Below are 13,268 nucleotides of genomic sequence, written 5' to 3'. Positions count from 1 at the left end.
CACAGATGTATCCAAGCAGGTTCTTTGGATATCTGTAAAATATCAGGCACCTTGGCTAAAATTTCTGAAAAATGGATGCCTGCGGGTTGGCTCCTAAGTCCATATTTAGGCACTTAAATATGGGGCCTGATTTTCAGAGGTGTGGTGTACCCAGCAATTCCCATTAACTCAGCCCTTTCCCTCTCCCTCATCTGCCTTCCACGCCCCATTGCTCCTCACTCCAATAACTGTCTTATCCTCACTGGGACAAAAATAAAGTGATGGGCTGAACTGGGGGTTAAAATCGCAACTCTTGCTGTTATGTCATCAGGTCCCTGCATCATCCACTAAAATATATTATTCAAAGAGCTACACACATCTTGGCAGCTCTAGTTGAGTTGAGTTTGTCTTGTCACTCAAAATCTTATTTAATGGCTCAACTATATAGAAGAGCAAGAAAATGATGATGCTGTTTTTTATTGATGGGTCCTTGCAATAATGCTTCAGTAGAGGGCGTCATTGCATTGCAATTCTGTCTCAGTGATGCTTTGACATTAGTTTAAGCAAGTAGAGTAATTGTTGCAAAGCAGATGGAAACAAGCTTGGCTGCAAATGGGAAGAAAAATAGTTTGTACTCACATGGGTTCCCTTTGCTGACTTGAACTGCTGCATTCTGTCTAGTCCCCAGTACACCAGGCTTACAGTCGGATGTGAGCTGGGGAGATTGAGTTGGCAAATCAAGAATTCAGACCAACAAATGTGTATCTTTCCTTTTATGATGTTATAGTATTTTGTAAGTCATATTTCCATGAAAGATGATGTATTTTAGGATTATTTTATTTATATTGCATTAGCATGTATTATTCTGGAAAGCAGCAAATACCATAACATTGTCCATACCAGAATAATTTGTGCTGTAATGATGCAATTCCTCTCTCAATTCTTCTTTCATACTTTACTACACAAGAACATAAATTGTTTTAGGATAGAAAGACACCTACAGACATCCTCCCTTTGTTAACCATTTGTGTGGCACAGAATGTTTCCAGCATGTAAAGTTCTTTTCAGACAACTGCTAAAGAATTTTCAGGTGCTGCCTTTTGATAATATACTAACTGTAATTAACCACCATAGTTCTCATCCTACCAAGGCTAAAACATAGGACAAAGGCTCAAAATGAAGGACACAAAGCAGTGCCACAAATTTGAAATTACATAGGATTAGTATCTTTAATATTAAAAAGTCTTCTCTACCCTCAGTTTCATGAATCAGCATTCCTGGTGCAAATAAATCATGAGTAAGAATGCCAGGTTTGTGTGGAACAAATATGTTTGAATAGGAAATGAATCATGCCTTTTAATAAGGGAGAAAGTTAAAGTGTTAATTGTTCCTTGTGTAAAAAATTCTAGATAAATTATTATCTGGCCCTCCTCTAGCTTAAATTGTGATCCATCATCCTGGCACATGACATTCATGCAAATAGCCTTGTCATATCTGTAGTCATTACTCCCTACAGAACTGTGTATACCTCTTGGAATTTCCCCCGCTTCATCTTTTTTCTAATAAGGTGGCTGTGACTGGGCACAGTATCATAGAATCATTAGGGTTGGAAGGGACCTCAAGAGATCATCTAGTCCAACCCCCTGCTCAAAGCAGAACCAATCCCCAAATGGCCCCCTCAAGGATTGAACTCACAACCCTGGGTTTAGCAGGCCAATGCTCAAACCACTGAGCTATCCCTTCCCCCCTCCCAAAAAAAAAGCCTACAGCACCCAGTATTCCCAGGAGGTCTCCCATCCAAGTACTAGCCAGGCCTGACCCTACTTAGCTTCCAAGATCAGAGGAGATCGGGCATGTTCAGGGTGGTATGGCTGTAGATAGTATATCATATCTGGCTCCCATAGTCCCTCAGACAGTATTAGAATAAAAAGATTCATGTTGTAATCAATACAATAAACTTTTGGCTCCCAGGCATGTGCTCAGACTTCACACCCTTGTCTCTCCATCTACCCGAATCTCTTGACTAGTGGTACCTCTTAATTGGAACAGGCCAGCAGCAGAGAAGTTGGTAACTCCTAATTCTGGTGCAATTTATTTAAGGCTTTCACTTTTGAAATCAGGAGAGAAGATACGAAATTTGACTCACGAGAGCACTTAACATAGTTAACTCCCTGGGGAAACTTTCTTAGAAACCATTAGCTTGTAATTTTTTACATTTTCTCCCCTATTTTGGAGATGCAACTACAATTATGTGAATGAATAAAAACCCAGAAATACTATCTAAAATGAGGATGTGCAAATGAGGATGTGTAAATCTGTATCTAACAAATGCTGCAGTATGGTATTCTGCAGTCAACATATTCTCTCATTCAAATGTATATTCTTCATTACTATTGTAGACTGTTTTAATTTATGATTTAACATGAGTCATTATGCAAACAATATTAAGATATACTTCATGTATCTTGTGAGGCACTCTTAATCATATACTATATACACACACAGTATAATGAATCAGACAGTGTGTGTTCAGGTAAACAATATTCCATCAGTAAAACTACATTTGTCTTCAGTAATGATATAGTGGGTGCATCGGTTAGTATATTGTGTGTCTAACAAAGTCTTAAGCATTCTTATTCCCTACTCCAATATTTCTTGCATTGGTTTAAAGATCCCTATTTCATGACAGGCCAAAATGTATGCTTGTTCTTTCAGAAAGGCTGAGGGTAGGCCTAATAAAGGATGTAAAGGGCCTATTAGATTATTCAGTCCATCCACCACTGTGTGGGTGAAAGTGACCTATGAAATCATTTTTTCCATCACTGAGGGAGTGATACATCCTCTGGCAAATATTATATTGATCTGACGGTTGGTCTTAGCCAAAAGGCCAACCAGTCCTGACCATGTCCCTTTAAGTTTGATATACCTTCTCAAATCCTGTTATTAGATTTTTTCATAGGGATTTTTTTCCCAATAGGAATGATTAATTTATTTTACAAAGATTTTTTTAAAACATCATATCCAGATATTAAGTCAGGATTGCCGAGGAGAGTGACGAGAATGAGACTACTACAGAACTGACTTTAGATTTTCCCCTTCCCAGCAGAACTTGTCAACAAAACTCTTATTGAGTTTGGTTGGAGCTACAAGATTGGGCCTCCAGAATTTGTATTGATACAGTAGGTGCTTTTAGGTTGAACAGCTCTTTGCTTAAATCCACTTTCTTCTCTTCGCCACTAACAAAAAAAAAAAGTATGGCTTATTAAAATTGACCACCAGCTATTGTAGTAAGTCACTGATAGCTTTTCTTTTCCAAAGATGGACTGACTTCCTGCTAGAAGCCTAATCAGTAGAGCTCAGTCTTTACAAGACTGTTTTTGGAGAATCTTGTATTTTCTTGTGACTGTAGGCCTAATCCAAAAGCCCAGTGGAAAGATTCCAGTTGATTTCACTGGGTTTTTGGATCAAGTCATTAGTGATGTAGTCGTTTACCTGTGGTGTAGAAAATGGGATTCACTGTGAATGGGAGCATAGGCAGGATTGAAGGTATAATGTGTTAAACAATTATTGCAATTTAATAATAGTTTAGTTTATCCAGTAGAAAGACATGTCACACCAATAAAGGAAATGGAGTCCTAGGGGACTGCACCTCGAAAAGTGGTCAGCTTATTTTACTGATGTTTAGGAAAGGCATGCTTTTGGAAGTTTGAGAAGATTGTGGCATAAGCAACTTTGTTCTGCTTTGAAGTCCTTCAGTTGATGTATCGCTTTCAATCAGATTGTAGGCACATGTATTTTATAGATGCTCCACTGATTTCATTAGTGGTTGATCTTCTCTTAATGATGGAGAGTGGTCAAGTGCCCAGGCTGATTCTTTTATCTCTTTTGTTGACTTTTGTTACCGTTGACCATGAGGTCATGCTGACTCTACCTCGGACTGTGACTTCTTAGCTGAAAAACACAAGGTAGTGGTTTTGGATCATCTGCCCTGAAAAGTGACTCTCTGATCCAGGGAATGGCTAAATTATCCTAGTCGGTGTATGTGAGGCTGATGGGGAGGGGGCCTGGGGCTGTTATCAGCAGCTCTCTCTCATTTTGGGGAGAGGTTATTTAGTGCAGCTTCTCAGTAAGTGGGTACGTGTAGAGCAGCAGAACCTAGGATCCACAGATCTGTATGGAGCAACTGAAAAGGTTATGGTGAACAGATAAAGGAGACGTCCTACTCAGATCTCCCCAACATCTGCATACCAGAACACTCAAGGTGCAGATCTGAGGGGAATAAGTGAAACATTTATGTGAACCCTGAAATATTCTGTAGAGCAAAGGCACCTGTGGCTTCTAACCAGCATCACTTGCTCCACTCCCCAGCCTTCTTCTATCTTCACCCCATCCCTGTCCCACAAACCAGCGGACTCAGCAGAAAGTATGTGTGGTTTGACAAAAGAAGGCATGACTTGGTGGGTGGAATAGGGTTTGGTGTCTGGCTAGGTATGTGGTTTACATCACATTTGTATACCTAGACAGGAGGATGATTTGATTTTTTTTTAAACAATGTAATGTATAGATAGAATTAGGTTTAATATTCCATCAATAAAATTTTAGATATATTTGATGATTTTTGGATGTTAAGTTTCTTGTGATTTGCATTTGACTTGGATAGTCTAGGTACACTTCTAATTACAATAGCAGTAACAAGATTTAAAGTGTGTGCAGTCAATAGATGTAGCCTAAATTTCAAAAGTAACAAGACCTCAGCTAGGTATCCAACTTTATACTTAAAGAGATACGCGTTTCAGAGAACTAAATGCTATTCTTGGTTGCTTTTGAGTCCCTCCATGTCTACTACTAGATGGATTTGGAATGCTAAATAACACTAGCTTATTTTTAGTTCATTTTTAGTCCCCTACCACCTATTCACTGACATCTACAGAATTACTGTTCTATCTCTTTGGAAATGTTTGAAATGGGGAACTTCATTTTAACTCTATCCTAGAGCCAGTGTTGTCAGATGAGAAATCTGATTCGCTTTTCTCAAACTGAGAGGAATGAGAGAGTCATTCAGAAGCTTGTGTGTGTTCAGGACTTCAGAATTTTCAAATGAGATGAGCAAAAATTCATTACAGTCAGAACTCCTGTTCTGTTTTTGGCCCCCCTTTCCCAGTTATTACTTCTGAAATGTCTTTGCAGACAGCATTTACAACAAAGTCATTTTTACTGGCCTTTCTTTTCAGATCAGACAAATCCAAGTTTCCCTTTATGGGCCAGTGTACCATGGCATTTAGCCATAAGCAAATCCTACACACACAAACCTACTTTATTCAATCAAGTTAAAGGCATTTCCTTCTTAGGCAGAGTTACAGCATCCTCATCACTTTACTAATTTTATAAATTAGGGTTTAACAGTTGAGGGCTTTATGCCCTTTTTGTTGCCCAGCTAACCTTGGGCTAGAAGATGATGGCACAGTATTAGGGGGTGAAAATTGAGGCTGCCAGAAACTCTCACCACAGAAAGTCTGCATAATCCTTCAGATTTTACTGCTCTTTGTGTTAAATGCAGATTTTTAATTTCGACAGAAGTATCTGAAATCAGAGAGGGCCAGCCTCTTGCTCTGAATTATACAGCACGCCAAAATGTGCTAGGTCCTTTAGAAAAGACATAGTGAAATTTCAGATGCAACACAATAAGTGAGGGGGACAAAATAAAGGGGTTTGGGATATCAGGAATAGGGTTAAAATAAAATAGGGTTAAGACTGGTGACAGATTATTTTGATAATCTAAAATGTTAGAGATAAGGATAAAAAAATTATTGATTTAATTATTGTAAATATTGGGTAAGAAGTCAGTTTTCAGGCAAGATTTAAGGGAGGGTGGAAGGAGTGGCCTTGCAGACTAGCTCAGGAAGAGTCATATTGATTATTTAAAATAGCAGGGCCAAAGAGCAAATGGAGGGGAATATCAAGGCATTAGAGAAACAATAGACGGTTACAGGTTTCAGTGGTAACATAGGAAAGCAAATGTTCTATTGTTTCTTCTTTTAATACCAGGCCGTTGTGATCCACCTGGATTTTGGTTTTCATCCATTAGTTTTCTCACTGCCAGATTGTCCTGGAACATTATGTGCTCTGCATACTACTCGGTTGTTTAAAAATGCCTGCTTGACTGCCATAAAATCACTTGTTCTTCTTCAAGTGATTGCTCATATCAATTCCAGTTAGGTGTGTGTGCGTGCCGCATGCACGGAAGTTGGAAACTTTTCCCTAGCAGCTACCTGTCGGGCCGGCTGGGGAACCCCCTGCAGTGGTGCATCTATATATGGCGATCTATATAAAACCCTGCCGGCCCGAACCCCCTTCAGTTCCTTCTTACCGCTCGTGATGGTTGTTGGAACAGTGGTCTCTTGGTTTCTCAAGTGCTCCACTAATCCCTAGCTTATCTTAATCGTTGTTAGTTAATTGTTAATAGTTAGTGTTAAGTGTTTTTCTCTGTAGTGTTAAGCGTAGTTTAGTAGTTGAGGGCAGTTTAGCACTCATCAACTGCCCTGCGGGGCTCTGGGGCATGCCGTCCCAGGGCTTCAAGTCCTGCAACAAGCCCATGCCTAGGGGCAATCCCCACGATTCCTGCCTTAGCTGTCTGGGGGAGGGCCATCAGGCTGACAAGTGTAAAATCTGCAAGGCTTTCAAGCCATGGACAAAAAAAGAGAGGGAAATTCGACTGAAGCAACTCCTCATGGAGTCTGCATTGCAGCCCTCTAAAGACGCGGGCCCGAGCACCTTGGTGCCCAGTGCTCCCCCAGCGGTGCTGATTCCGGCACCACAGAAGATCCCGCACCCACTGCGGGACCGACAATCTCCCGGGCCCCAAAAACGCCCACCTTGGCACCGTTCCCATTCCCCAGTTGCTGGAAAGAAGCAAGCCTTGGGAGAGCCACTCGTTAGGGTCGAAGCAGTTGTTCCGGCCCTGACCGAGCAACACGCCAGCCCAGCACAGGGTACCGCTCAAGTGGAGGAGATTACATTGCCTTCCACTCCGGATACCTTCGAGGCCGCTAGAGGCCTCATCGAAATGACAGTCCTGGTACCCCCGGCCCAAGTTCCAGTACCATCCAAGGGCAAGCCGGCGATATTTGGACTGTCAGCCCCTAGACCAGCATCTCCATGCTGCTCGGAGTCCTGGCATCGTTCCGAGTCCCGGCACTGCCCCACGTACTGGTCTGACTCATGGAACCGGTTAGAGTCGCAGCGCTGGTCTCGCAGCCACGACCCTCAGAGCTGTTCCCACTCGAGGTCGCGATCGACTGCTGGAACGTGGTCCCGCTTGAGGTCCAGGTCTCGCTCAGTGACCTCGCGGCACCATTCGGATTGCCGCCTCACAGAACACCGATCCCCAAGTCGACTGTTGCCACAGCACTGGTCTGCGGCCCACTACCGCTCCCCATTGCGGCACCGCTCCCCATTGTGGCATCGCTCACCATCGCGACACCGTTCCCCAACATGGCACCACTCTTCATCGCGGCACCGCTCTCAACCGCGATCAGCCTCACAGTGCCGATCACCGCATGACCCTTGGCTACCAAGGGGCTTGGTGCCCCCTTTACTCCACTCACGCACTGCCCCTCCTTGGCCATTGCGGTCCCAATTCCCCTCCTGCAGGTCGGACAGAGCTTCAGGGGCTTCGGACATTCCCCGGTCGGGCCCAGGAAGACTTGGACAAGACCCCACAGTGCCCAATTGGCAGCCTCAGTGGCAATTCTGGACCCACTGGGCATATCATCAGGCCCAAGGCGCCCTCCCCCCCACCCAGGGGCCCAGCCATTGTCGCGCTTGGACACCCATTCTCCCGAGGCGACCCTCAGCCGCCCTGACCCGGACCAGCCTGCGGAGTCAGCACCTGTGGTAGGGGTTACCCCGGGGGCCCAAGAGGAGATACCTGCGGCTGACCAAGAGGCTATCTCTGCCCCGGCTCTCCCAGTGGAGTCGTCTTTGTCCTCCCCTGATGAGGCTGTGGCTGGCACATCCACGTCTGGGCCACCTCCAATGGACTTTAGGGTCCTCCAAGAACTGCTTCGGCACGTGGCCCTTAATATGAACCTCCAAGTTGAGGAGGTTGTGGAGGAGGAGGACCCTATGGTGGACATTTTAGGACCCGAAGGACCCTCTAGGGTGGCCCTCCCCATGAATAAGACTATTCAAAGTAATGCCAAGTCTCTCTGGCAAACCCCGGCCTCTATCCCCCCCACAGCCAAAGGGGGAAGAAAGGAAATACTTTGTTCCCACCATGGGCTACGAGTATCTTTTCACTCACCCCACCCCATGCTCGCTTGTGGTGGATGTGGTAAACGCCAGAGAAAGACAGGACCAGCAAGGGCCTGTGCCCAAATCAAAGGACGCTAAACGGCTGGACCTTTTCAGGAGAGAGGTTTATTCTGCTTGGGGGTCTCTCGTTTAGGATCGCTAACCAATTGGCGATCCTCAGTAGGTACAACTTTAACTCTTGGTCTTCGGTCCTTAAATTCCAAGATCTTCTCCCAGCGGAGGCTCGTATGGAACTCGGGGCCATTGCTGAGGAAGGTAAATTGGTGGCCCGGACCTCCCTCCAGGGTTCCCTCGATGCTGTGGACACGGCTGCGCACACTCTGGCTTCTGGCATTACCATGCGGCTACAATCCTCGGGTCTCCCGCCTGAGGTCCAAAGCACCATCCAAGATCTTCCCTTTGATGGTCAGGGCCTCATTGTGGAACAAACCGATTCCCGCTTGCATACCTTAAAGGACACGAGAAACACTATCAAATCCTTAGGTATGCATACCCCGGCTAACCAATGAAAGCCATTTAAACTCCAGACCACTCAGCAGTACACCTTCCCGCCTAGACCGAGGCAGGACTTTTCTTGTCGGAAAAACAGATACTCCCGAGGTAGACCGTCTCGCCCCTCCTCTGGACAGGGTCAAGGACAGTCTAAGCCTCCCCCGGGCCCTAAGTGCCCGTTTTGAAGGTGCGTCCAAGGATGGACTACCAGCTCTCACCCCAGACAGTTACCTGTTTCTGAACCGTCTATCCAGTTTCTACCATGCCTGGTCCCATATTACCTCAGACCGTTGAGTCCTCCGCACGGTGCAGACAGGATATTCTATCCATTTCCGTTCACCTGTTCACTTCTCTATCTCTCCTGGAAGGTCACCTTCCTAGTGCTCATCACTTCCGCACGCCAGGTGTCCGAACTACGGGCTCTCACCTGTGATCCGCCCTATACCGTTTTTCATAAAGATAAGGTTCAGCTAAGGCCTCACCCGGCCTTTCTGCCAAAAGTGGTGTCCCACTTCCATGTAAGCCAGGATATCTTCCTGCCGGTTTTCTACCCCAAACCGCATGCTGACCTTCGGGAACAGCATCTCCATTCCCTGGATGTTAGAAGGGCACTCGCCTTCTATATAGACTGAACAAAGCCCTTCCGTAAAACAACCCAGTTATTTGTCACCATCGCAGAGCAGATGAAAGGCACTCCGGTTTCCTCTCAGCGAATATCTTCATGGATCACCGGGTGTATTCGTGCTTGCTACAACTTGGTAAATGTCCCTCCGCTTGCTGTCACGGCTCGCTCCACGAGAATTCAGGCGTCATCAGCTGCTTTTCTGGCGCACATTCCGCTCCAGGAAATCTGCAGAGCTGCCACGTGGGCCTCCGTTCACACCTTCACGTCCCACTATTCCATCGTTCAGCACTCTCGTGACGATGCAGCCTTCAGCAGAGTGATCCTCCAATCTGCGGTTCCTTGATTCCGACCCCACCTCTGAGGTAAGGCTTGGGAGTCACCTAACTGGAATTGATATGAGCAATCACTCGAAGAAGAAAAAACGGTTACTTACCTTTCTGTAACTGTTGTTCTTCAAGATGTGTTGCTCATATCTATTTCATTCCCCGCCACCTTTCCCCTCTGTCAGAGTAGCCGGCAAGAAGGAACTGAAGGGGGGTTGGGCCGGCAGGGTCTTATATAGATCGCCATATTGGTGCCACTCCAAGGGGCTCCCCAGCCGGCCCGACAGGTAGCTGCTAGGGAAAAGTTTCCGACTTCTGTGCATGCGGCGTGCACACAAACATAACTGGAATAGATATGAGCAACACATCTCGAAGAACAACAGTTACAAAAAGGTGAGTAACCGTTTTTTTCATTGTTATGAGAAAAAAAAAGATGTGCTCTCTTTTTTTAAGAAATATATTTTGAGTGAAAGATTTGAGAAGTGTACAGTTTTCACACATACTTTATTTAAAAAATTGGGATAAAAGCTCAGAGCAACATTTGTTAAACCCCCCCCCCCCATAGATTTCCAATAGCCATAGTGAAAATTGATCCAACTAAAAAAAAAATTACCTTAGCTTCTGAGTGCCTGCCCCAGGGGAGGTAAGAGCTCTTTATTGGATATTTTTTTGGGACAGTAAGCAGGGGAGAGCTCATACTTAGATAACAGGGGACTACTCCTGCAAAGAGGGAATACTTAAAAAAAAATTGATAATCTTCTCTTAAAAAAATCAGATGGTAAACCTGTGAGATTGAGGGTTTACTCATGTCTTCTTATTTCAGTTCCAAAGCAAAATGAAAGTGTAGTTTAAACTCCTAATAAGTATCTGGAAATTCTTGGCTTTGCAAACATTAGTTTCCCTTATAGAACAAAGTGATTTTTATTAACAGCACTGTCAGATAGTTTGACTGAATGTTGTTGGGGCTTGATTTCACTTGCATTTTTTTTCTCTTCTTCCTCTGTGTGGCTGATGGCTCATAGCATGCTGCCTGGCTGCTGGTAAAAGAAGAAATGGGGTGAGTACGTTTTATGGCATTTATACTAGAGAGTACTGGATTTAGTGAATTAAGAGATACTTCTATAACTTTTTCAGAGTAGGAGCAATGAGGAACTTCTTTCTCTGGAATATTGGGCCACGGATAGAGACATTTATGACTAAATGATTAATACTGTATTTTCCATGTGTAGGAAAACAAAGTGATTCACTTGATAGGTGCTTTAAAAGTGAGAAAATATCCCTGCTAGCAACCAGCAGCAATCTCTCTGGAGCTATACTCCAAGATTCTTCCTCTCCTCTTCCCCCCCTTCCTTACAGTGAACTCAAAATAAACACGAAGCCAGGGAGTAAATGATCTGCCCTTGTAAACAAGGATATTCAGCTGCTTCATTTGCTTTCATCCTTTTGCTGGCAAGCACCTTTAAGCATCCAGGTACTTGAGCAATAGAGCAAGCAAGTAGTTGCTTTTATAAGTTATACGAAGGCTACTACTTAGCTGAATGCCGAGCAGTTGCAAAAGATTATAGTTTCAGCTTTGGCATGTGCACATCCTACATTTGCGACTAAATTGGATGTTTCTTGTTCAGTTTGTTCATTGTGACTGCAGCATCTCTAGGACAATGCTTCTGAGTTTGGGGTATGGGCTATCCATTCAATGTAGTGTTTTGAAATTAATTTAGTGCTCATGAAAGTTGCCAAAATGACATCACTGGAATCAGTAGTTCTCAGTCTGTCAAATAGATACAGTGATGGTACATTTATAATAGGATAACAGAGCCTTTCACTTTGTCACCACTTCAGAGCCAGCCCAGATCAGTAATGTCCAAAACTGTTACCGTTAGCTAATGGTAAAGAGTCATTCATTTGTTTGGTTCCCAGTAGACAGAAGCCACCATCACAGTTGACTAAAAAGCTGAGGATTGAATGATCAGAGACTGAACTATCCTATCACTCGTAGAACTGTTCTTTCTAGAGAAGAGCAGAACACATTGGTGGGGCTGTGAAGGGAAGCATGCATTGTTGTCTGTACTATACCTGTTCTGTGACTAAATAGAAGTAATTTAATCTCCAAGCTGTCATGCCAGTACTTTTCATGAGCATTACATTCACTTTAAAAGAAGGAGCACAGCAAAAGCAGTTTAAGCTTTCCTTCACAGCCTCACTACTATGGCTTAGGGCTTGTCTACATGGGGAGTTATTCCAGAATAGCTGTTCTTGATTAACTCCATATGTGGATGGGTCTTATTCTGGAATAAGAGTGCCTTCCATGTCCAAAATGGACTAAACTAATTTGGAATATATACTCTTATTCCAGAATAAGAGCAACCACACATGGAGTTAATCAAGGATAGCTATTCTGGAGCAACTCCCCATATGGACAGACCCTTAGACTGCCAACCAAAGTATTAATAAATATAATGGTATTCTGTTTTAATAACACTAGGTAACTACAGACTGGACTAAGTCCATCGATTCATTTAATATCAGCCAATTAATTACTATCAGAAGGTAATATCTTTGTTACTACTGACCTGGGTAGGGATGGGGTATAAAATGGTCATCTAGGTTAAAAGTTCTGTATGTCTTAAGGAATCCAGGAGTCCTGTATTTCTCAGCAATCTCAATTTTTGAAGTTAGATTTGAATTTAGTGCACACTTAGTTTGAAGGTACACAATTTCATCTGTGTTTTAATGATTCTTCCATTTCACTTTTATTATTGGGGTAGCTACTAATGAGGTTATTAACATGTGGCTTTTCATATACTTTGTGTCAATGTACAATATTTTAATTGTATTGTTCTCAAGAACATAGGGTTTAAGTTGATGAATTTACCTTTGATGACTAGCTGATTCACAGGCTGTTTTCCACTTATGGTGAAAAAAGTATGATTAACATGTATAGTTTGATGACACTGATTATTTGCATTCAGATATGACTGATATATAAATCTCCACCTTTTGTGAGACATCAGTTTTAAATATTCTAAAATTCTCCCAATAATGTAACACATGGGGACATGAACAATTTGTAGTAATGGCTAAAGTACCTTCAGTAAGTAATTAATGTCTTATAATTTTGGTTAAAATCTTTGAATCTTATAAGGATCACATTAATTGTGAATAAACATATAAGATACCGAGCTGTCTCCAGCAAAAGTATTATTAAGTGAACAGGGTACAAAGACTGTGGGTACTGGCTGTAATAGGTATTAAAATATATAACCAGAAATATTAATGCAGTGATTAGATTAGTATTGAGACCTTTTGTTTATACATCAGTGATTTGGAGTATCTATCCAGTACGTAAGGAGAGAGTGTGTGCAACCTCTGTGATGTATCTTCTTGTCCCAGACCACTCAGAGGGTACCCCACAATATGTGGGAGAGACAGGGACATAATGTCCTCCACTCACAAACCAATGGGTAATCCTCCAAGAAGGGTATACCGTCTCAGGCTGGGAGAAGAAGAAATTTGTGGAGGATTGGGAGGCAGTGTTG

The 13,268-nt window shown here is 43.3% G+C and overlaps 1 protein-coding gene and 1 pseudogene across 3 annotated transcripts in view; one reads left to right on the top strand and one right to left on the bottom strand.

The window, feature by feature from the left end:
- PUS10 (pseudouridine synthase 10) overlaps positions 1 to 13,268 on the top strand; it is a 69,624-nt gene that overhangs the window by 23,971 nt on the left and 32,385 nt on the right. For all 3 annotated transcript variants that reach the window (XM_045012011.1, XM_045012012.1, XM_045012013.1), the window contains exon 5: positions 10,755 to 10,789. In XM_045012011.1, the coding sequence (XP_044867946.1) occupies positions 10,755 to 10,789 (35 nt within the window). The remainder of the gene's footprint in view (positions 1 to 10,754; positions 10,790 to 13,268) is intronic.
- LOC123367697 lies at positions 1,740 to 1,858 on the bottom strand (annotated as a pseudogene).

Source organism: Mauremys mutica, chromosome 3 (genome assembly GCF_020497125.1).
Source record: "Mauremys mutica isolate MM-2020 ecotype Southern chromosome 3, ASM2049712v1, whole genome shotgun sequence".
Lineage (NCBI taxonomy): Eukaryota > Metazoa > Chordata > Testudines > Geoemydidae > Mauremys > Mauremys mutica.
Note: the sequence above shows the minus strand (reverse complement) of the source record. Positions and strands in the feature narration are given on the sequence as shown.